Genomic DNA, 23,996 nt, shown 5'->3' with positions numbered 1-23,996 from the left:
CGAAGGACCCAAAACTCCAAATTTTCATAGACACCCACAATATTATTATCATCATTAACAGTAGTAGTGGTGGTTGGCGGTTTAAGTGGCAACTGTTTCACCGCTAGCTGGCTACATGCCTATATATTACTACCTGACAGATACAAACGACGCTAATTAGTCCGTGCATTCTTTTAATTTTAATAACAAGACCCTCGCGTTACGCAGTCACCAACTCGTACCAGAGCTGACTGCTCTTATTAGGCACGAATTTTCCCACCGATGAGGTTCGTTCATTATTTTTCCACGCGGAGGGCAAGATTCAAACTGGAAATCGCCTCGTCTTCGGCTTCGCTCTGATATATTTTCAAAATACTACCCCCCATTATCGTCATAATTTTTAAAATGAAGCTAAAGCTAGCGGTCAGAGTTAGCATCCAAACGTGTCAAAGTTTTTGGAAATAGAAAAATGCAGTCTAGTTTTATCCCCATAATTTTGTAAAAGTATCGGGGGTTCGATGTGTTTCACGAAATTTTCATTTTCGCACTTCGCTACCTTGTTCGAATGAACGTTAGAACGTTTCGCCGATGATTCTGGCTGCTAGCTTTCAGCCTCGTATTTTCGAAATACTACCCCTCGTCATCGTCAAAATTTTCAAAATACTACCCCTCGTCATCGTCGTCATTATCATCGTTATTATTTTTTTCCTACCATTTATTTTCCAGCATGGCCGTTCAGACTCTTACAGAGTCGCCACTCTGCCAAATGTTCGGGACGACAACAAAACCGCTGACGGAATGTACAAGGTATATTATTTCGTGGCGGAAAAACGAATTCCAGCCGCGATTGGAAATCCGTTTTTATATTATTTTTCCTTTTTTCAACTGTTTTCTCTGTCTTTGGGACTACGGCACAAAAAAATTTCTACAACTTTCTACGCTGCTTGTATACAAAAGTGGCGCCAGCTTTTTCGCCGATACTCGTGGCGTGGCTTGGATTGTCGTGAGAATTTAAATATTTCGCGAGGTTGAATTCGACAACGTCACAGTGTTTGTATCCCAGCAATATCGTCTTCCATCCCGAAAGTGTGGACGTATATTCACAACCAAAAGTGAATCTCGTTGAGAATATTGAACACTTGGCGATGAGATAAAAATCTGAAAAAATCACATCCGAATTGATAGTAAAATTCTTTTTCAATAATAATAAAGTCAAAAAATTTTTAATAAACTGCTTAGACAAAATTGTGTGACAAATTTCTAGTGAATTTTTTTTTTATCTCATATAAAATGAATAAAATGAATTCATTGATTTTTCTGAATACCTATGAAGTTTTTTTATATAATTATATAATATTTTTTTAAATAAATACAAAATTTCACTAGAGATTTGTCATACAAAGTTTTTTTTCAACAATTTATCAACAACTTTTTGGCATTATTATTATTCAAAACGAACCCTCGACTCACTTTGGATTGGGAATACACGTCCTGTAACACATCAAGTCATGCTTTTAAATCAATGCTCGTGAAGACTCAAAAGTGACAATCCTAGTTACGTCTTATCTGAGATGGCGCTCTAACAGCAACTGGTGTATTCTGGGTAATCTGTTCAAATTTTCGCAACATCCTTTCTCTCTATCTTTCTCAATAATCTAACTCTGAGCTTACGGTGATGGTCGACGTCAACTTGTGTGCGAATGGGTTTCTCTAGGATTGATTGGTGTCGCTAGTCACAAGATCTTCGTTCATTTCCTGTGAAATGATCTTCGAATTATGGGTTCACAAATCACACTTTTCACTCTACACGCTCAGCACGCTAAAAACAAATTCCCGATCGCCAACCTCGACTCTCTCAACCTCCACGTCTTTTTACCTGTACCACAAGCCTTCGTAATCCTCTAATAATAACTCGTGATAAATTTTTTGTCAATTTTCTAATGACAAATACCACGGTCACTGCACAGCTACGATAAAATTAACAATTTCTTCCTTTCTTACACCAATTATTCTTTGATTCAATGTAAATAATTGATGGATATCGTTGCCACTCTTTCTTTTTGTCCGAATTTATGTTCTCTATATGGGCACAATTTCTATACTATTCTGTATTTACGTATCTTTTATTTTTTTATTTTTCTTAAATATTGCTGCTTAAATATTCCGCATCATTGTTATTACTAAGATAATTATTATTACCGATACCATTTTGTAAATAAATCTATCACACAGTTTTAATTTGTTTCTTTTTTTTCTTTTTGTCGAATTATTTAAAAAATGAATCTAAAAAATTATTCGAAATAATTCGACTGAAACGAAACGGACGGAACAAATCGGTAATTCAGTCGTGAGAAAATCAGCTGCACTGCTTCGACAAACGTGAAAAATGTTTGACGCGTGAATGACAAAAGGAAAAAACAAGAAAAACGATTCTGCTAACGGTTCGAAATAAACTGATGTCAAGTAATAGACGGAAACGTGTATCACGGTCATACGGACTTATCGTTAACGATCGACACAGACTGACGTAGAATGACGTAAAACGATCTACAAGGTGGGTCGAATGAGCGCAATGATCTAAAAACGAACCTGTGGTTCTTTCTTTTTTTTTTAACAATCAACAGTCGCGGCGGAAGAACCCAAAGCGGAAGGGGGACAATTTGGATGATCTGAAACAAGAGTTGGACATTGATTTTCATAAAATCACACCGGAGGAATTATACCAGAGATTTAGCACGCACCCCGAAAACGTGAGTATACGTCTTGAACGTAGAAAATTCTCTAAAAAATTTCGGCAGGTAAGCTATCGAAAATTAACATTCTAGCGTCGTCTATCAATAATTCCTAACACCGATTAACAATATTACGAAGTAGATAATACGGGGAAAGGTTAAACATGGTTTTTTTTTAATCGCGATCAGGGCCTCAGCCACGCGAAGGCGAAGGAGAACCTGGAAAGAGATGGACCGAACGCATTGACGCCGCCGAAGCAGACGCCGGAATGGGTGAAATTCTGCAAAAACTTGTTCGGCGGTTTTGCGCTGCTTTTGTGGATCGGAGCGTTCCTCTGCTTCATCGCGTACTCGATCCAAGCGTCGACGGTGGAGGACCCGAACGACGACAACCTGTACCTAGGAATAGTCCTTGCGGCGGTGGTTATAGTGACCGGAATATTCTCGTACTACCAGGAGAGCAAGTCGAGCAAGATCATGGAGTCGTTCAAGAACATGGTGCCCCAATTCGCGACCGTCCTCAGAGAGGGTGAGAAGCTGACGCTTCGGGCGGAGGACCTGGTGCTCGGTGACGTGGTCGAAGTGAAGTTCGGAGACCGGATCCCGGCCGACATCCGCATCATAGAATCACGGGGATTCAAGGTCGACAACAGCTCCCTGACGGGTGAGTCCGAGCCCCAATCCCGGTCCCCGGAGTTCACGAATGAGAATCCACTCGAGACGAAGAACCTGGCATTCTTCTCGACGAACGCCGTCGAGGGCACGGCAAAGGGAGTCGTGATCTGTTGCGGGGACCAGACGGTGATGGGACGCATAGCTGGACTCGCGTCCGGACTCGATACCGGAGAAACGCCGATCGCCAAGGAGATCCATCACTTTATTCATCTGATTACCGGAGTGGCCGTGTTCCTGGGGGTTACCTTCTTCGTCATCGCCTTCATCCTCGGCTATCATTGGCTGGACGCCGTCATCTTCCTGATCGGTATCATCGTCGCCAACGTCCCCGAGGGCCTGCTGGCCACGGTTACCGTCTGCCTGACGCTCACGGCGAAACGAATGGCCTCGAAGAACTGCCTGGTAAAGAACCTCGAGGCTGTCGAGACCCTGGGATCGACTTCGACCATCTGCTCGGACAAGACCGGGACCCTGACGCAGAACCGGATGACCGTGGCTCACATGTGGTTCGACAACCAGATCATCGAGGCCGACACGACCGAGGACCAGTCCGGTGTTCAGTACGACAGAACTAGCCCGGGATTCAAGGCGCTCGCCAAGATCGCGGCGCTTTGTAATCGTGCCGAGTTCAAAGGTGGTCAGGACAACTTGTCGATACTGAAGAAGGAGGTGAACGGCGACGCGTCCGAAGCCGCGCTTCTCAAGTGCATGGAACTCGCGCTCGGCGATGTGATGGGCGTCAGGAAGCGCAACAAGAAGGTCTGCGAGATACCGTTCAACTCCACCAACAAGTACCAGGTCTCCATTCACGAGTCCGACGATCCCAACGACCCCCGACATCTCCTTGTGATGAAGGGCGCGCCAGAGAGGATCCTCGACCGATGTAGCACCATATTCATTGGCGGAAAGGAGAAGGTACTGGACGAGGAGATGAAGGAGGCGTTCAACAACGCGTATCTCGAACTCGGTGGACTCGGCGAGCGTGTTCTTGGTTTCTGCGACTTTGTTCTACCCTCTGACAAGTTTCCACTTGGTTACAAATTCAACTGCGATGACCCCAACTTCCCGGTCGAGGGACTCCGCTTTGTGGGACTCATGTCCATGATCGATCCGCCCAGGGCTGCGGTGCCGGACGCTGTTGCCAAGTGCCGGTCAGCCGGTATCAAGGTCATCATGGTCACTGGTGACCATCCTATCACTGCCAAAGCCATTGCCAAATCCGTTGGTATTATTTCTGAAGGTAAGGCGATTTCTCGGCGTAGACACAGAGGTTACGGAAACCGTGTAGTACCGCGGTTCAAAGTCTCTTCGATTAATTTCAAGCCTCGCGAAATCATTCGAAGGCTTCTTCGTTCGCGAGGTACTTTCAAGTTCCGCTTGGTTCTTCGATTTGAAAGAATACCCGATAGTCCTCATTGTTAACGTGGCAATCGTTGCGTCGAAATTCCTCCACACTTTGTGCTGAATTCATGGTTAATCAAATCTCAACCACCACGTCGCAATTTCTTTATATTTAAAATTACTTTAAAATTTTTCTCCTCACCCAACAAACCAGGAAACGAGACGATCGAGGATATCGCGCAGCGTTTGAACATACCGGTAGCCGAAGTTAATCCGCGGGAGGCTAAAGCGGCTGTAATCCACGGTTCGGAACTGAGGGAATTGGACTCCGATCACCTGGACGAAATATTGCGATACCACACAGAAATTGTATTCGCACGTACTTCGCCGCAACAGAAGCTGATCATCGTTGAGGGTTGTCAGCGAATGGGAGCCATTGTGGCCGTCACAGGTGAGAATATCGCTTAAAGCAACACGGTGACTCCGTATTTACAAATAAAACTCCTCCCTCCGCGCACATTTTACCCACCGCCGAGGGGTTAATCACTCGTGAAATCTGATGAAATCTTCTAAAATATTTGTAACCCTGAGGTCAGGTGTACATCAAATCGATGAGATTGATTAACCCCTCGCCCTCCACCAACCGATTGCTACAAAATAGGAGGCTGACAGCCTTCCGAGCCTCGTTATTGGCAAAATTCGCCCAAGTCTATCAGCTGTTCGCCCGGCCAGCCGCCATCTTGCCCCAGTGATGCTGCAACTTGATACACGTAAAGTTTTTCTGGCGCACAGGCGACGGTGTTAACGACTCTCCGGCGCTGAAGAAGGCCGACATCGGAGTCGCGATGGGCATCGCGGGTTCCGACGTATCGAAGCAAGCCGCCGACATGATTCTGCTCGACGACAACTTCGCCTCGATCGTCACGGGGGTCGAGGAGGGTCGGCTGATTTTCGACAATTTGAAAAAATCAATCGCCTACACGCTCACCTCGAACATTCCCGAGATCTCACCCTTCCTCGCCTTCATTCTCTGCGATATTCCGCTGCCCCTTGGAACCGTAACCATCCTCTGCATCGACTTGGGAACCGACATGGTAAGTCAACCATTTTCAAAAACTCTACTATGTCACACACCCCCCCTTTCCAGTTTTTTACACCCAGCAACTCATTTACGCACTAATATTTAACGGAAACCTCGTCGCAATGAAGTCGACAGTGTAAACTCGTTCGTACATGCATGTGTCGATTACGGTCATCCCACCTGATACAACTTTGACGAATTTAAAAAATAAAAATAAAAACTACAAGTATACAAGAAAGAATTTTATAACGATGGTTAAACATTGGTGCTAGCTATTGATAATATAATCAACTTTTAAACAAATACCGTTTTTCAGCAATATGTATATTCTGTGTCCACGTAAATCTTTTATAGGTGCAAAAAAATTCATTCAACAGCATATATTCGGAGACAGGAACAGAGCAGAATTTTTTGTCTTTCAATGTTGGTCTTTCTTGAATCTTGTGATCTTTTTTTCTCCTCTTCTAGTTTGTTTTTTTTTTTTTTTTTCTCTCTCTAGCGTTACTTCTTCCTTATAGATTTTAGCAAACCGAACTTCGGAATGAGCTTACATGTATTGAACGATTGATAGATACCGGCAATCTCATTGGCGTACGAGCATTCGGAGTCTGATATAATGAAGAGGAGGCCCCGAAACCCGTTGTGCGACAATCTCGTTAACGAAAGGTTTTTGAAAAAACAACAAACAAATCAATTCAAAGCCAAAATTACTTGTCTAATTTTTTTTAATCATTTTTTTTTTTTTGTTTTTCTTATCCAATAGTAGAAATTCCGTCGCTTTACCGTTGATGAAATATTTATAATCTTGAAATATAAATATTTTGTGTATGTGTGAGTAGATAAATTATCTAGACGTATAGAACGCTCGGCGAAGCTCCCCAATTACGTATTTTTATACAGCACATGTATATTGTATATATTTAATCAAATTAGCAGTACATACACGTAACGTATATAATTAACCCTTTCGGTTACAGAAGCCACTATAGTGGTACCCTTTTTTCTTTCCTTATTTTTGTCATTTTTTTGTTTCCTTCATATTCCAGGCAAAATCCTGAATTTTTTTACATTATCAGGTAAAAAAAAAATACCTAAACTTTGGAATGATTACGATTATTTGTGAATCCGTAATCGTGTATAATTGTTATAAATGAACATATGCAAAAAGGAAAACGTATTTTCGTGAATGTGATTCGTTAGCGGAGAAATTTGATATTAAACGTAAACTAAAAACGCTTGGAATTCGTTGGTTGACAAACAGAGATGTCAGAATCACCATTTGATTTACAAAATTCAATGCAAATTCATTTCCACCCTCCTTGGGGGTTGTTTTTTGGTTTGTTAAATTTTTGACATCAGATTCGTATTCAACGTATCGCAAAATATAAGGAAACGTACAATTGAACTTCTGTGTCAATACGAAAAAAAAAAAAACGAATCGCGTGACTGAAAGGGTTAATTGCTAAATCTAATTGCCGTAAAAAGTAAAACTACTTTTCAAACGTAAAAACTTTACACCAACTTTGCTCTCTCGTGAATTTAGACGAATGAAAATAAATCATTCACACGATATACACACACGTACACAATTTGCGAAAGTATGATGATATTACAATATAGGTATACATTACATTGGCGAATATAGGAAAACGAGACGCAAAACGAAGAACCTGTATAAATATTTTTCACATCTTAGGTATAACGATCATTTCACGTAATTATTGTTGTGTCAAAAGGAGGTTAAGATAAATACAGGTGCCTGGAACATGGACATCGTGAAGCTACAGCCACGCAACCCGTTCAGCGACAACTTGCTGAAACAACGGTTTAATTTTGGCGAACCGATTTTGTTTTTTATACTTTTTGTTTCAAAATTTTCACCGATCTCAATCACTGGTTATCCTAATTTAGAACTTTCTTTTATTTTATTCTCTTCTTCTTGGAAACAAAAAGCTGCTTTCGGTCCCGACGTAAACTAAATCCCGTAACAACACTCCTGAAAAATTTCCACCATACAGCATTTGGTCAAATTGTTCACGTCTTGCTGTACGATTAATACAATTTTTAACAGGAAACATAACCGAGTTTGCTGCTGTGCCAGTTTGGAGTCCCGTTGACGTTTATCAACAGCACATTTCGCCTTGTTGTTGTTGTTGTTGTTATTATTATTATTATTAATGATACTATTATAATGATTGAATGAATATCCTGAGACCAGTTGTAATAACTAACATCTGTAACGTTCCCCAGCGCCTTTCAAAACCCTAATCACGTCCCATGTATCGACACACCTTTCCCACCCTTTTCCACCACCATAAATAGCAATGCCTTCCCGCCCCATGAGAATCGCATTTATTCATCAAATTGACCAATCTTTTGTCAACCCGAACCCCCCATTTTTTCACACATGTATTACACATATATATAATTTTCGATTTGTTTTTTGTTTTCTTTTTTTGCCTCCTCATCTTTGAATTATTACCGTAATTCAGTTCGTGTTTCGTTTTATTCATTTACTCCGAGATTCGAAGTAGTTACATAATACGTGAATATTTTCAACCCCAGCGCGAGAAAACCGCGCCAAATGATTCATTTATTTCCAATTTTTACACGCGCTGGAAAACTGACAAAAGGCAATCGTCACGAATCTCATGAAGAAACTACAAAAATTTAAAGCAAAATATTAATTTCCCTATTTATTTTACCTCACAATCGTCTCATTCGATCACATAGTTTTTCCGTCTTTTTATTTTTCATACCGCCGCATCGATAACCAAAATACATTCGTACATACTAGGCCGGTCCTTGAAAAAATCATTTTTGAATTTCGACCAGTTCATCCGCCCAAATTAATTTATTAATTTATTGACCGGTAAAAGTAAAAGTACAGGTAGTCATCCATGGGATGAACTACCGCCTATAGAAGTACATAGAAGAATTGGCTTTAAATAATTTCAAAATAATTCCCAATTTTTTTTCAAATTTCATCTCAACTCTAAACCGTAAGAGGATAAATTTCCACATTTTAACCCCTTCAAGGGCAAAATTAAATCCACCGAACAGATTTCGATAAAATTTTCTATACGAGGGTTTCTCTTACGGGCTAGAAATGATCCAAGAATCTTTTAAAAAAATAGGGAATTATTTTTTAATTACTCGGAACCAATTCGGGGGACGAGCTGGTCGAAATTCGAAATGACCGTTTCAAGGACCACTCTAATATTTTACTTATTTATTATCGTTTTCTTTTTCAGATTAACGTTACCGTCGTTATTATTTTTTATCGTTGTTATTATTGTTATTATTATTATTATTGTTGTTGTTAATGGAGAGGTATAAAATTGGTATTTTTTTTTTTTCGTATACACTGATGGCTTATATTATATATTGGTATAATGTGAAATATCAGGTACCTGCAATCTCGCTAGCCTACGAGGAGGCTGAGAGTGATATTATGAAGCGACAACCACGAAACCCGTTCACTGACAAGCTAGTTAACGAAAGGTAACACCCCCATATCATCACCCTACGAACAACTATCGACCGTACCGGTTCAAGGTTTTAAACTCGAATCCTTAAATACGCAGGATTTTTCTTTCATATTTTATTGGAAGGAAATTTTCACGACAAATAACACGAGGAGTCCTTTGACGTTCTCCGTTTCTATGGAAAAGAAATTGTCACAACGTTTGTTACAATATTACATACATATTCGCATTTGTTATTTTTGTATTCTTCCCTTTTTTTTTTTCTTTGTTCTACTTTATATTTCATTAATACCAAAAAGTTGAAACAGTTTTTCCTTCGATTATTCGTTTCTTATTTTTTTTTTATTTTTACATTCGTGATTACAATAACCGGCATTAATAAAACTCATCCGAAAACGTTCCAACTTGTCAATACTTTACCTTTTTCTTAATTCTCTAGATTCTCTTTTTTTCATCTTTCATTACGTTTTTCTTAAAAAAAATTCTTTATACAAATCGATTTGTAATCCAAGAGCAATATAACATAAATTCCAAATCCGAAACGAAAGTGAAATATTTTCCATTTTTATTCGTTTTCTATTCTCATTCGGAAAGATAACAAAGTGACAACTTCTTTTTAAGGGGAAAAAAAAACCTTGACTGTACACGATTTTATATTGATACACTGTGATTCTTATTCTTATTATTATTATTATTATTGTTATTGTTATTATTATTATTATTATTATTATCGCTATCATCATTACGACCACATACACGATATGATATATATTTATAACTCATCACTTTCGCATTTATCTTGGCTTGTGCAAGATTATGAAATTTCTTCTTCTTCTAATCACCGCCTCTTTATCAAATACATTTGACGTATAAAACTGAAGCTATTTTATACTTCCACTACTACTACTACTACTACTACTACTATTACTACTATTTTCTTATACCATTCTTACACATCGTATTATTCCCAATTCGTGCATATTATGCATCTTAATTACGCTTTTGCAATTCTTTCGTTATCAGTTCACTTATCTTAGCCACGAAATTAACAAAATTCACGCACTTGAAACGTATATAATTGAACTCTATACGTAATAGCGAAAGGAGGAGAATTGAAACGAAAAAACAAAAAACAAAAAAGAAACGAAAAACATCGCCTCGTCAATTTTCAAATTTCACGAAATTCATAAACATTTTTGATAAATACGCTTGCCCAGATAATTGACGAAAGGAAAGGGGTTGAAGAATTGACAAAGAAAATTTCAAAACCGATGCTAAATTATTCGCTGTCTCATATTTATTATTACATTGTACTAGTTATGGTTTACCACTCACAAAACGTTATTAATTCTTCTTTTTTTTTCCATCAATTTTTTTTTTTACCTACACATATCTATATATAAAACATATACAAGTATGTGTATGTATATATATACTTTTTCTTACCCTCGCATATCGCAATCTCTCTGTCTCTCTCTCTCGCCCCCCCCCCCCTCTCTCTCTCTCTCTCTCTCTCTCTCTCTCTCTCTCTCTTTCGGAATGATCTCTCTTCCTCCGCTGGCCCATTTTGCAAAATGAAGAAATTCCGATTTCTTTCTTTTTTTTTTTATCGCGTCGTTGCTTCTTTTCCTTGCCCAATTTTCGCAATAAATATAATCTAATAATCAAAGAGAGACGAGCGACTGCGCGAAGCGAGAAAAAAAACACACAGAATATAATATAATAAAAAAACTCAAACCGTCAGGGACGCAGGGATGATTAGGATTAGGATTATGATTATGATTATGATTAGGTACGTTATATTATATCGTCATCATCATCGTCATGGTCATTATCATCATCGTTATTATCGTATTACACCGTTGGGTATAATATAGAGAAAAAAAAGAAATCGTGGAGCAATCAAAATGAATAGACACGAAATAAATACGTGCGATAAAATCGAAAATTTCGTTCGTTTGTCAAGGTAAGATTACTTTGCTATTTTATATTTTTATTTATCAATTACACATACTTTATTAATCCATTTTTCAAATCCTTCACTTTCTTCTTTTTATTCCTGACGTTTATCTCGTATCCTGCATCATACTATTCTATCACCTACGTATATATTAACCATTATGTCATAGCGTTTCTCAAACTTTCTTAAAGTTCCACAAGTATACCTATAATAAGAGTATGACCGAATATATTGATTGATTGATTGAGTGATTATTTACATTATACATATGTATGTATATGTGTGTACGCATAACTCAAGTTTGTCACGCCAATATTTGTTCGTTTCTCATTCTCGCTTCTAATCTCCAACCGAATTTGTTCCGAGCAAAAGAGATTAAAATTTTGGAATTCTGTTGAATTCATTTTTTCACCATCGTATCGGAATTTTACCAAAAGTGAGAATACCTCGTTCATTATTTACAATCTATAATATACATGTGTACATATTATATATAAATATATATATATATATGGGGAATTGCGTGTTAAATCCATCTTTCGCCAATTTTTTTAACCAGATTCGTTTTTCAATCGTCCATTTATTTATTTATTTATTTTATTTTCTCGTCCAACTCCCGACCAGAAGAACAAAAAAAAAAAAACATAACGCACCGATCGTCGGAATTTTCTTTCGACAAGAACGCGCGATTTATTGGAGAGGGAGAAACAAAAAACCAACGTAGCGTCAAATTAAATGCATTAAAGAGACAAAATAGTCTACTCGGGAGAACGGCGTGGAAAAATGGAAGGAAAGAAAGAAAAAAAAAAGAAAAAAAAAAACCACCCCACGGATCACACGAAAAGTCCCCACCCTGTATATTATACCCCTGTGCATATTATACATATCCATGTATACCTGCGCGCGTGCGTGTGTGTGTGTGTGCGTGGGTTCAATACTCGATGTTATGTATTACATACTCATGTGATAGCCGGTATATATAATATTATTATATTGTGTGTCGATGTGCAGTGTTTCACATTACGTACGATTTATGATCGACCAAAAATTTTAGATATCGTTACCTCGTTTCCGATAGATTATCAACACATACCTATCCCTAACACGATTCTTTTCATTTTTTTTTTTTTTTTTTCGTTAGAACTCCCAGTCATTTCTTAGCCACTTTTTCTACAGTTTTTATCATCATTACTATTATCATCATCAGCATCGTTATTATGTATGTATAAAAATCTGTCTCAACTGTCTTCTAATTCTATGGCTCTCCTTTGATCATTTTCCCGTGTCGATTGTCACACGTACCAATTAATTCTCTCGACTGTTGTTCCCTCCTCCTCCTCCTCCTCCTCGACCCCCCCACGCCTCCCTCCGACCCATTTTTAGATCGCAGAAATATTTCAGCTCTATGTCACATTGCGAGAAAAATAGAGATTCGTCCATCTGTTGTTATGAAATTTCAAACCCATCCGTCGTTGTTTCGTCCCCTGCATATATTTCCGTCTCTTTTAATAATAGCTGATATTGTTATTATTGTTATTATTATTATTATCAGTACGGAGACGAAAGCCCAGCTCTTTTATTATTAACCACACCCACCTTATTAATTATACCAATGCCATGTATTTATATCGTTATTTATACTTATATATATGTATATATACATGAAACTTACATCATCAGGGTATAATATGTAGTAAAATTTGACGGATGCGTATTATTATTGTTATTATCATTATTACACCCTTAAAATTGTTGCAACGATACATCTCGCATGAAACTACCACCACCGCTACTACCACGACGACGACAGAGACGAGAAAGACGACGACTAAATGTAGATGAATCGTAAAATTTTTCTAACTATTGGTGTTGGAACAATGGCACAGGTACCGGCGATTTCGCTCGCCTACGAGGCGCCGGAGTCGGACATTATGAAACGGCAGCCGCGCGATCCTTACAGGGACAATCTTGTCAACCGAAGGTGGGTGTTCCCCGTCTGACCGAACCTAGCACCCTGCACCCCACCACCCCCACTGCCACTAGAACGAAACGATCGAAAAAGTACAGAGAAAGAAAGAAAAACAAGTCGGAAAAGCAAAAAAAAAAAAAAACAAAGAGAGAAAATTTCATGTAAAAGGAAAACCGACAGGGAAGGAAAAATTTCACAGGGTGGCCAACCCCCTTCTCTACGTTTGTTTTACCCATGTTTCTTTTTTTTTTTCTATTCTCTTCAATATAATTTCCCTATCAATGTAAAACTTCTTCTCGTTCTTCTTATCGTTATTCTTCTCATTCTCAATTTTTCTCAAACAAAAATGGAAAACAATTAATAGCGAATAATCGGAAAGGGAGAAAAGTATGTAGCGGTATTTCATAATGTAGAAAAAAAAAAGAAAAACTCCCTTCACACGCGCGTGAAATTTCTATCATTTTTTAGTTATTAACGCGAGTGTGTTGAGATATTGTTATTTAAGAAAAAACAAAAAAAAAATTGTATACATACATATATTGCTCGGACAAATTATCAACTTTTAGGAATATTTTTTTTTTTTCACATTCTACACAGATTTACGTACAACGAAGTTTTGTTTTATCAAACGAGACGGAAGGGAGATCGTTTTCAATATTAAAAATTATAGAAAATCGCGCTTGACGCATCAAAGAATTAACGCCTATATGCAGTGGATGAGTTTGCGCTTAAGTACGGACGCGTATTTGTTGTGATATGCAAAATAGGTATAGTTTAGAATTGCATTTCACACCTATAATGTATTGCGTACATACACACGCATATATATATATATATATCTGTGTGTGTGTGCGTGTGTATAATAAGTTTAAAATAATGCATTTTCAACTGCATTGTTAAAGTGACTCACTCGTAGGGAAAAGACAAATCAGTTTACGCTGTTCGATATAAATTTTTTCATATGTGACGTAATAATTTTCAGACGTCACTTTTCTTCTTTATCATCAAGCGTAGGCATACCACCAATGCAATCTTGACGCGTCGTGTTTGAAAAGTTTGAATTCTTATACGTTAGAAAAATTTGCAGTGAAATTTTTTTTTTTTTATGAAAATTCTCTCTCAATTCATCGTAATCTGATTTGTACGATCTTATAGATTTTTTAGTACACACAGATGCCTTATTGTACAAAAAAAAAAAAAAAAAAATATAATAGAATTTCAAATAGACTAGAATAGAATAGAATAGAATAGGTATTTTAGATGCGAGTTTTCGTTGCAGAGACGAAACGGAATGGAAAAAAAACGGCAATCAGTCAGAAATAAGCTTGTCTGATTTATTTTTTTTATTCGTTATTTTGTTATTTCTATCCTTTAATTATCTGAAACTTTTTTTTCTTCTTCCGATTCGAGACCACAATTAAGACGCACTGATAATAATGTTTGGCCACTCTAAAGTAATATAAATAACACGATAATAACACGAATAATAATAATAATAATAATAATCTCTATAATTATTACTACAATTATTATTGTTGTTGTTGTCGTAATTCAAAAGAATATGTAGCGTGTACAGTTGATGTAGGAACACCGATTTTTTTTTACACTGAGTTTATTGATAATTGAGCGGATTCATTTGTCAAATTTTATACACGCTTAACACTAAATATTGGGAATGCCGAATGCCTGATGATCGTCTGTTTCTCTATTTTTCGTTTTATGATTTTTATTTAAAAAAAAAAAACCACAACAGATTTTTCTCTCACGCAATACTTTCGTCTTTCTGCGTCTCAGTTTTTTCCTGTTTGCCTAATCATACTTTTTTGATTTTCTTATTGATGCCTTCCCCATGTTTTTTATCGTGACCGATAGTACTTCGTTTCTTCTTCCATTTAATTTTTATAATGTTTATAATATATATATATATATACACGTTAAAAAAAAAAAAAGTTACAGCTTTAATATATGTAAAGGACGTTGTTATATGTATTGCGTGAAAATCTTTACATATTATAGATTCGGTTGAGTATGCAAATATTTAGCGAATTAGATAATCGTACATGCACATTTTTGTACATAGACTTGACCAGCAACGCCACAATTATTATTACTACACTGTTGGGAAAAAAAAAAATCAACTACAGACAATGTCCCGGCAGGTCAACTTTATATATGCGTTTATTGTTAAATTTCTTTAAGTAAATATGACAGAAATTTTTGTAATTTTAACATTCGAATTGGTCGTATAAACTGTTGAAAAATTGTCAAATCAACTAGAAAATTTTAGTCAACCTGCTGGAACATTTTATTTTAACCATATACGCATCGATCTCGTTAGGCGGTTGACTCTCCGTAACTTCCCGCTCCTCGGGTTCTGACACTCGGCCGACATTCCTGGTTTGATTATAGCGGAAATTTAACGCGAAACAAGTTAACGAGAGTCAGCTGTGCAACAAATTTCAGCATTCGCATAACCGACGTCGATTTTTTTATTTATGTTTTTGTTTTTCGTCCGTGATTTAGTCGTTTTTTTCACAAATTCATCAGACCGTCGCCTATATTCCGTGCACTTGTATAATATCTATTATTCTCGTTATAGTTGGACGTATGTTTTTTCCAATTTTTTTTTTTTTTTTCTTTTTTTTTTACCTTCTCACTATATTAGCGCAGTAACAGTATTATAAATATCCTTCCAAATTCGTATAATTTAAATTGCTACAACGATTTTTCTTCTCCATCCATTTCAGATCTGTTTCACACCCAAAAAACTATTATCTCTTTCTCGCATACATTTATCGCAGCTGTCTTATCTATATCTTCGCTTCTAATCTCTTCTATCTCTCTTATTCCCAATTCACAAATCGCGCAACATCCGTATATACATATAATGAAGAAAATGATAAGAATAATACAATTCCACCCTCGTTTTATGAAAAATTAAACGATATCACTCTTGCATCGGTGCACATTCACGTCATAATATCGCCATTAAAATCATCATCGTCATCGTCATCGTCGTATATTACGAATAGAAATTGATTTCGCAATACGATTTTGTCGAATATCAACGTTCACTGTTTATACAAAAATTATTACAAGCCAAATTGAATCGGCACCAATGAAAAAGCGAAATTTATCTCGTAGGTTAAGAAATAATCCCTTGCGAAATCAATAAAAAAAAAATTAAATATTCTCGCCTCGTACCGCTCAAGACAAAATAACATTACATATACTATATATATATATATATAACATTATTCTATAATTTATTACCTGTTCAACCCTGTGTACGTGTACGTGTGCGAAACTAACGTCTGCTTATTATCTATAATTTGTTTATAAATAAGTAACCGGAGATTATCGTGAAACTGTACAATCCACGGGGATTTCTAGTGAATTAAGTTGGCTGCCGTGCTAGTGTTGAGCCGTAGGCTCATTGCTGCCAACTCAAATCACCGCACAGTTACTTGAAAATCTCCCTATACCGCCAGCCGCAATGCATCGATCAAAATCTCACGGTGCAGTTTAAATTGTTGGAAAAAAAAAAAAAAAAAATTAACAAAAGCGGCAAGACGTCGAAACCGATTTTGAAAGATTTTAATCACAGTGAGATATTGACGTCATGCTTAAGCCTGCATCGTCATCGTCATCGTATGTATACAACATATATGTCTGGCATGCAAGAAAATGACACGAAGAAACAAAAAAAAAAAAAACATTAAGCGTTCGAAAGAACATTGCTCTCACTTGCTCGCTTTCGCTCTCTCTCTCTCTCTCTTTCTCTCTCTCTCTCTCTCTCTCTCGCTCGCTACATTGTCATCGATTAATACCGGTGAGTAATGCATTTTGTCCATAATATATATCTATCGACACATTTATTTATACAAAGCATCACACTAATTATAAAGGCAAGGCTTATGTAATGAATCACACCTTAGCTCGCAGCTGTTTTATCGTATAATGTATTATACATACACACGTATAACACAACGGTAATATACAATTTTCGCAACGGCTTAGTATGTGATCCGTACACCAGAGAACGAAAAAAAAAAAAAAAAAAAAACTGAAAAATTAAACTCGAAGAATGCACGTACCGAGAGATTATCGTCAAACTGCACGATTCCTAGGGAATTTTTGAGAATTTAGTTGGCTGCCCGGACAATTCAATTCCGCCAATTACGCAAGTCACCCGATAATCTCTCGATATTATTTTATACGCGTGTACAAAGACGATTTTGTGGCTGATTGAATTAACGGGATATGAATAAATAATTTTGAAGAAACACAACACACGAAAACGCAACAACAATTTCATAAACACCCAGCGTAGTTTGAAAAATTCCTTTTTTGCAAATTACAATTTTTCAATCGGACTCTTTATCGCTTATGTACTCGTACGGTACGCTATTATACACATAGAATGTAGGCATTCGACGAAATATATAGACAGCGCATTGGTATCGAGGAAGATAATTTTTTTTTAATTTTATTTTTGCTACTTTAGTTTAGTTTTTTTTTCATATTTTTTTTTATCTCACGCTCCAACTATCAGCAATTTAACGACCCCAAAAACAGCCCTTAAATTGTTGTTCTTCTTTACGATGCCCCGCTCAGGCTGATCTCAATGGCTTACGGACAGATCGGTATGATCCAAGCTGCCGCCGGTTTCTTCGTCTACTTCGTAATTATGGCTGAGAACGGTTTCCTACCAACGAAACTGTTCGGTATCAGGAAACAGTGGGACTCTAAGGCTATCAACGATCTCACGGACAGCTACGGCCAAGAATGGGTGAGAAATTTTATCTTTTTATGCCTGGTCGCGTCGCTGCGCCATTTTTATAAAAAATCTAAAAAATTCAGGGAGCTAGATGCTAACGCCAAAGAGTCACGTACCAAATTTCGTCAAAATTCATGATGAAATGTGATAATTATCGATATTTGAAAACTTCAAGTGAGCGGAACAGTGTGACCGGAAGTAACGGAAGGTTAGGTTTCGCAAAGTAAAATCCACGGCGTATTCGACGTGAATATATTCATCTTTTCGCGATACTTGTCCCGATGGATGACCCAAAGCGATATAATTAAAAATCAACGCTAATCAACGTGAGCTGACGAACGAATGATACTTTATTTGCAGACATTCCGAGACCGAAAGACGTTGGAATTCACGTGCCACACGGCGTTCTTCGTATCGATCGTGATTGTGCAGTGGGCCGATCTGATCGTCTGCAAGACACGCAGGAACTCGATAATACATCAGGGCATGAGAAATTGGGCCTTGAATTTCGGCCTGGTATTCGAAACAGCCCTGGCTGCTTTCCTCAGCTACACACCGGGAATGGACAAGGGACTGCGCATGTTCCCGCTCAAGTAATTATTCACACATAAATTTATCCTGATTCTTCGTCGTAAGGATTGTTTGAAAGAAGAAAAAAAAAAGAACAGTATATCGCGTTTTGGGATCCAAAGCTAACGCGTGACTAGAAGCAACATGGCGTCGCTCCGGGCTATCAGCTGATTGTTTTCGGTGATTTATACACGAGTATCAAAGCCCAGAGAATCCCTTGCAAGCTATCCGACTTTCACTATATCGCATTAAGTTGATTCAGAGTACGAAATATACGACAAGGAACTATTTTTAATATTAAATATGACCCAGTTGGATGAAATATAATTGTTTGCCACCAAGTGGCGTTTTTTGAAACTTCGGATTCCTTGTTCGTCAATCGAATATCCGTGGAAAGAAAAAGAAAGAAATCTCAAAATTTCCAATATTTTCATGTCGCATTTTTTGCTTCGGATAGAATCTCGTTTCGTCTTATTCGTTTTCTTAAATTTTTCCTTACGCATCTCTTGAATTACAGATTCGTGTGGTGGTTACCGGCGATACCGTTCATGATTTCGATTTTCGTATACGACGAGGTGAGACGATTCTACCTCCGCCGGAACCCTGGCGGCTGGCTCGAACAAGAAACTTATTACTAAACGATCTATATACATATAAATTATATACATATATATATATATATATATATATATACATATGTATATATACATGTATGTATATATAGTCAACAGTAACAATGCTAATTTCATTACACACGCGTTAGCATTTGCAGAAAAAGAGAAGGAAGATTAATAATGAGAATGAAAAATAAGAATAATAAGGAATAAAGTACACCGCGAAAATTGAAAAAAAAAAAATATATATTTAAGAAAACAATACAAAAAAAAAACCAACAAGAAAAAACAAAAAAAAAAAAAACATCAACAACAATCGCATCAACAACAATCGCATCAATCACACGTTCATATATATAAAAACACAAGGCAGACACTCACTCATACACACACACACACACACACAAACTCGCGCACGCATACATACACGCATACTTAGAAACACACGCGCGCGCATTCACGACACGCATACATATATTAATACACATTTTTACACGGGGCGTGCTTATTACCTCTTATATAATAATATATAATATCTGTTATACATAGTATGCGCATCGGCTGTATTTCAAGTGCTGCGACATGTGGTGAAATACTAACGAAAAAATGGAAAGTGAAAGGAGAAAAGATAGCCAAAAAAAAAAAAAAAAGAAAAGAAAACGAAATTTTAAACAGCGACAGAGAAGTGTTTAAAAATTAATGAAAAAATACAATAAAAGGAAGAAAAAAAAACATGAATGCTTCTGCAATGGACGTTGTTATTGATACCATGTTTGTCATCGTTGTCATCGTTCTCGCATTATTATATTTACACATCAGTCAACTATTGTCCCATTTTACGTATAGCCGGAGAGACAAAGAGAGAGAGAGAGTGAGAGAGAGAGAGAGAGAGAGAGAATGAAAGACAAGAAAGTTCACACATCCTGACGCTATAACAATTTTCATTGTTATTGTTATTCTCGCAAGGTATGAAAATGTTTGATCAATTTCAAATTCGTTTTTTTACCTCCTCTTTTTACGGTCAATCCCGCATAGTTTACATCCTTTACTTTCTCACGTCATTCGTCAAGTTTCATTATTCTTTGTGTGCTTTTTCTATATATATATATATATATATATATATATATATATATTTTTTTTTTCTCTTTTTTTATTCACAGCATACGCGTGTTTTCTTCGTTTTTTTCTTTCTATCTCTTCCACCTGCGAGGGGTAGGAGAAAAAGAGAAGAAGAAAAAAAAACGACCACAAAAATACCATCCAGTATGCTAGATAATTGGCACGCCCTATATATACATTATATAGGCATACGTAGAAATCGAAGCGCGAGTTATTACACGCACACACTCACACATACACAAAGACAAGAACACGCAAACACGCGCGCGTTATTCTTATTATTATGCATATACCATATAAAATATGAAGGTAAAGAAAAGAAAAAAAAAAAGAATAAAAAATTATACATATAAATAATAATTTAATTTACGAGATTATATATTATGTAGGCAATATGCATACGCGCGTATATATATTATATGATAATATATACGTTGTAATATGTGTTATATATATTCCGTGTTACTTGACGAGGGAGGAGAGAAGAAGCAGATGTGAAAAAAAAAGTTAAGAAAAATTCTGGTAATATATATACGAACATATGCGTATAAAACGTGTGCAAAAAATTTCAAGGGAAATAAAACGAGAGTAAAGAGAAAAAAAAAATAAATAAATCTTGAAGGAAAAACAAAAAATAGAAAAAAAAAATAAAAAAACAAGAAAACAAAAAAAAAAAAATCATTAGAAAGAACCACACAACGCGCGTTTGCAGTATTCACTACTATTATGTTATTCGTATATATATATTCATATATATTTATATGATCATAAATATATATACACACATATATATATATATATATATAAATATATATGAATATATATACATGACGAGAAAAATAGTAGATTATTACTACTAACTACTACAAAACGAAATAAAGAGCGAGAGAGAGAGAGAGAGAAAGAGAGAAAGAGAGAGAGAGGGAGAGAGAGAGAGAGAGAGAGAGAGAGAGTGAGAGAGAGAGAGAGAGGAAACGAGAATAGAGAAAAATTAACAATTATTGTAATGATTGAAACGACAAGAAAATAATAATATTAGTAATAATAATAAAAAATAATAATAACAATAGCAGTAGTGGTAACAATAACAATAACAATAATAATAATAATAATAACGATAATAATGGTAATGATAATGAATTAACAATAATAATGAATAATGAATAAGTAGAAGAAAAAGAAGAAACGCGGAAGAGGAATGAATCTGTAAATTAGACTTATATTATGTATATTGTGCAGTATCACGCTAAAATTAATCAAGTTTCGCTAGTTTCCGCATTTTTTCCAATTTAACAAATCGCGACGACGATCGTATATATCATATTATAATTGTGTGAATAATTTTTGCGGCATATACAGTCTGTATGATATTATAATTTTAAGGCGTTCTGTATATACATATACAGATATATATATATACAGGTATATGAATATTCATATATATATTTATATATATATATATGTATATATATATTGAATGAGTATTATACGTATTTACAATTTTTGTATTCGTCCAGCTGCAGCTTTAAAATGAAATCTTGTGGAAATTCTTTACGTTTTTTTATTATTATCGATTTTTTTTTCTTTTTTTTTTCATCGTTTGTCTTCTTGTTCCATTGAATTGTCTTTCGTGTTTTTCTTCTCGTTTTTCGTTGTTGTTTGTTATTAAAATACATTTTTACTGACAAAATCGACGCGTTTTATCATTCCACCGTCATTATACCTATACTATATTATATTTATATTACATATACATATATCAATCTGAAGACAAAAAATAGAATATAAAAAAAAAAAAAAAGAAAACATGATTTTCTCTCTTCGAAAATATATATGTAATATAATATATTCGGTTTAGATAATAAACTGAAAGGAGGGGCAAACAACTTTATGCGTTTACTTTTTTCATATTCTTTGATCTTCTCTCGTTCTAATACGCTCTCAAAAGGTTTACACAATGTTATAAATGCGATTGCCTCGCGTCGTGAATTGCATACAAGGAAACGCCCTGTTGCTGCTCTTCGTCGATAATTATTATTATTATTGTTGTTGTTGTTGTTGTTGTTGTTGTTGTATTAATAACCATTATTATTATTATCATTAACGACGTTATCGCTATTGAGGATAATTAAAATCATCGTAACCGTCGTCGTTGCGGAAACAAAGTTTATCTAACGTTTTCTGTCTCTCTCTCTCTCTCTCTCACTCTCTTTCAATTCGGCTAATTTTTCGTCAACTGCTCGGAAGGTGAAAAAACGCGAAAAATTGACGATGCGAAATGGGAGGAGTATGAAAAATGGGATTAAAAGTCAACGTGCACATATACATATATATATATATATATATACATATACTATAGCTTATAGTTGTAACCGGTTTTAATATTTACCCAAAGTGTTCAAACGTTTTAACATCATTCGTCGCGTCACATTGCGAGTCTGAAAAATCGGAACCGAAGGGAGAACGATATTTTTCTTTTTTTGTTCGCCTTTTTCCGTCTCCTCTCTTCTCTCTCTCTCTCTCTTTATCTATCTATCTCTCTTCTCCTCTCTTTCTCTCTCTTTCTACATCTACCTCTCTATTTCTCGCTCTCTAATTCGCTCTCGCGACGTGAAAGTGAAAAAAAGAAAAAAAAAACAACAACAAAAGTTCGAGTCAACGAAGCGAAATAACGCATTGCGGAGGGACAGAGAAAAGAAAAAAAAAACAAAATAAAATAACCGAAAACGACGAGGAAACAGAATGTGAAGGAAAAAGTGAGGAAGCACGCACGTGCTGTCGTTGATTTAACAGGGCGTTTCCGCAGGACACGCGGTCTTATTGAGTGAATATTATACATACACACACTCGCATCCACTCGACACATTCATTCGTACAGAAAAACACACACATATATATATATACACACACACACACACGGATCTAATATCTATCTATATATCTATCTAATTGCGTAGAAGAGAAGAAGCTCCCGTGCAGCCGCGCGTATGAGGGGAACAGAGAAAAGATGATGGAAAAAAATTAATAATTAGAGATTAACAATAATAATAATAATAATAATAATAATAATAATTCGCTTTGCCGTCGTGCGCCGCGCCTCACACTTTAGGCTAATATACATAATTATTTACGTATCGATATTTAAATTTTATGTAACGATAATATATATAAATATATATATATATATATATATATGATGATAATAACAATAACAATAACAATAATAATAACGATATAAATTATAAGAAGATGAAAATGAAGAATAAGAAGAAGAAGAAGAAGAAGAATAAAAAGAAGAAGTCGAAGGATACTAACGATTGAAAAAAGAAAAGAAAAAACATTATTATTATTATAATAACAATAATGATAAATATGATAATACATATTACCATAAGATATTATTAGATGCAATTATTATTATTATTGTTACTATTATTATTGTTATTATTATTGTTGTTGTTGTTGTTTTTGTCGTTGTTGTTGTTGTTGTTGTTGTTGTTGTTGTTGCTCTATATGTACACACATGTTTTAGTCTAGATCGTGTTGTTGAAGGGGGAAAAAAAATATTAACAGAGGAAAAAAAAAAAAAAACAAACAAACAAACAAACAAAAAACTGCGTATATGTATAAATATATGTGTATATTTGAGAAAAAAAAGAATATATGTATATACATACAGATATATGCA

At 35.9% G+C, this 23,996-nt stretch overlaps 1 protein-coding gene across 6 annotated transcripts in view; it reads left to right on the top strand.

The window, feature by feature from the left end:
- Positions 1-21,300, top strand: part of LOC124186959 (sodium/potassium-transporting ATPase subunit alpha) — a 49,718-nt gene extending 28,418 nt beyond the window's left edge. For 2 of the 6 annotated variants that reach the window (XM_046579133.1, XM_046579136.1), the window contains exons 2-10: positions 706-786; positions 2,604-2,729; positions 2,901-4,626; positions 4,942-5,178; positions 5,520-5,821; positions 9,218-9,312; positions 17,843-18,017; positions 18,366-18,598; positions 19,093-21,300. In XM_046579133.1, the coding sequence (XP_046435089.1) occupies positions 706-786; positions 2,604-2,729; positions 2,901-4,626; positions 4,942-5,178; positions 5,520-5,821; positions 9,218-9,312; positions 17,843-18,017; positions 18,366-18,598; positions 19,093-19,213 (3,096 nt within the window). In that variant the 3' untranslated portion in view covers positions 19,214-21,300. Of the gene's footprint in view, positions 1-705; positions 787-2,603; positions 2,730-2,900; positions 4,627-4,941; positions 5,179-5,519; positions 5,822-6,379; positions 6,475-9,217; positions 9,313-13,142; positions 13,238-17,842; positions 18,018-18,365; positions 18,599-19,092 lie in introns of all 6 variants that reach the window. The other 4 variants (XM_046579138.1, XM_046579139.1, XM_046579135.1 and 1 more) reach the window with 3 other exon arrangements.
- The last annotated feature ends 2,696 nt before the right edge of the window (positions 21,301-23,996 follow it).

Source organism: Neodiprion fabricii, chromosome 7 (genome assembly GCF_021155785.1).
Source record: "Neodiprion fabricii isolate iyNeoFabr1 chromosome 7, iyNeoFabr1.1, whole genome shotgun sequence".
NCBI lineage: Eukaryota > Metazoa > Arthropoda > Insecta > Hymenoptera > Diprionidae > Neodiprion > Neodiprion fabricii.
Note: the sequence above shows the minus strand (reverse complement) of the source record. Positions and strands in the feature narration are given on the sequence as shown.